The sequence below is a fragment of the Etheostoma cragini genome, unplaced genomic scaffold (genome assembly GCF_013103735.1).
Source record: "Etheostoma cragini isolate CJK2018 unplaced genomic scaffold, CSU_Ecrag_1.0 ScbMSFa_1075, whole genome shotgun sequence".
Lineage (NCBI taxonomy): Eukaryota > Metazoa > Chordata > Actinopteri > Perciformes > Percidae > Etheostoma > Etheostoma cragini.
This window is the reverse complement of record NW_023265091.1, coordinates 57721-59170: the sequence shown is the minus strand read 5'-3', so window position 1 is coordinate 59170 and position 1450 is coordinate 57721. Positions and strand designations below refer to the sequence as shown.

The 1450-nt window shown below is 52.5% G+C and overlaps 1 protein-coding gene across 1 annotated transcript in view; it reads left to right on the top strand.

Annotated features, from left to right (window-relative positions):
• The window catches only part of LOC117939769 (son of sevenless homolog 1-like), a 24941-nt gene that overhangs the window by 14937 nt on the left and 8554 nt on the right, over positions 1–1450 (top strand). The window contains exon 10 of the mRNA XM_034865219.1: positions 542–1203. Coding sequence (XP_034721110.1) covers positions 542–1203 — 662 coding nt within the window. The remainder of the gene's footprint in view (positions 1–541; positions 1204–1450) is intronic.

Below are 1450 nucleotides of genomic sequence, written 5' to 3'. Positions count from 1 at the left end.
GGGGGGGGGTCGATACTTCGTTCACAGGAAACCAGTCAAACAGAGCGTTACTTCTGCACCGGGGGGTTACTTCTGCACCGCGGCGTTACTTCTGCATTGCGGCGTTACTTCTGCACCGCGGCGTTTCTTCCGCACCGCTACTCGGTTCATTCCGAGGTCTGCTACCTTGTTCTGCTGCGTAGCTGTGAACAGGACGGGCTTAGTTCCTGAGGTGTTAACATAGCTGAGGGGTTTAGCTGTAAACTGATTAGCTGCTGCTGAGGAACACACCGACCTCTCACACACTTGCGTTGTTGTTGTTGGTCCAACAGGAAGAGTAGGCAGCTATTACTGGTCCTCCATCAGGTTTTATGCTATGCTAACTCTGTGGCTAACTCCAGAACTTCTTCACAGTAAAATAGTGGTTAGCTGTATTATTATTATTATTATTATTATTATCATTAGAGTTTTTTAGCTTCTGTAAAACACACCAATCCATTTAACTCTGTCTTCTTCTTCTGACTGTTCTCACTCCCTCTTGTTTTTCTTCTGTCGTGTGCAGCGAGTCGGTGTGCCGTTTCTACAGCCACCAGATGAAGGGGAAGCACCTGGCCATCAGGAAGATGAACGAAATCCAGAAGAACATCGACGGCTGGGAAGGGAAGGACATCGGCCAGTGCTGCAACGAGTTCATCATGGAGGGCACACTGACGCGCGTCGGCGCCAAGCATGAGCGCCACATCTTCCTGTTTGACGGCCTAATGATCTGCTGCAAGTCCAACCACGGGCCGCCGCGGCTCCCCGGAGCCGGCTCCGCCGCTGAGTACCGCCTCAAGGAGAAGTTCTTCATGCGCAAAGTCCAGATCAACGACAAAGATGACAAGGAGGGCGAGTACCGCCATGCTTTCGAGATTATCCTGAAGGACGGCAATAGCGTGGTGTTCGCCGCCAAGTCTGCGGAGGAGAAGAGCGGCTGGATGGCGGCGCTGATTTCACTGCAGTACCGGAGCACGCTGGAGCGCATGCTGGACTCTGCCATGCTGGAGGAGGACAAGGAGCAGACGGTGTGGCTGCCCGGTGCCGAGCTGTACCGCTTTGCCCAGCCCGACTCCGAGCAGAACGTCGTTTTCGAGGACAGCGTCCAATCCAAGTCTGGGATCCCCATCGTCAAGGCCGGTACGGTTCTGAAGCTGATCGAGAGACTCACCTTCCACATGTACGCAGGTAAGACGGGACGCTGTTACACTAACACTAACCTCCACATATACGCAGGTAAGACGGGACGCTGTTACACTAACACTAACCTCCACATATATGCAGGCAAGAGGCTGTTATACTAACACTAACCTTCACATGTAACAGGTAAGACGGGACGCTGTTACACTTACACTAACCTCCACATGTACGCAGGTAAGACGCTGTTATACCAACACTAACCTCCACATGTAACAGGTAAGACGGGACGCTGTTA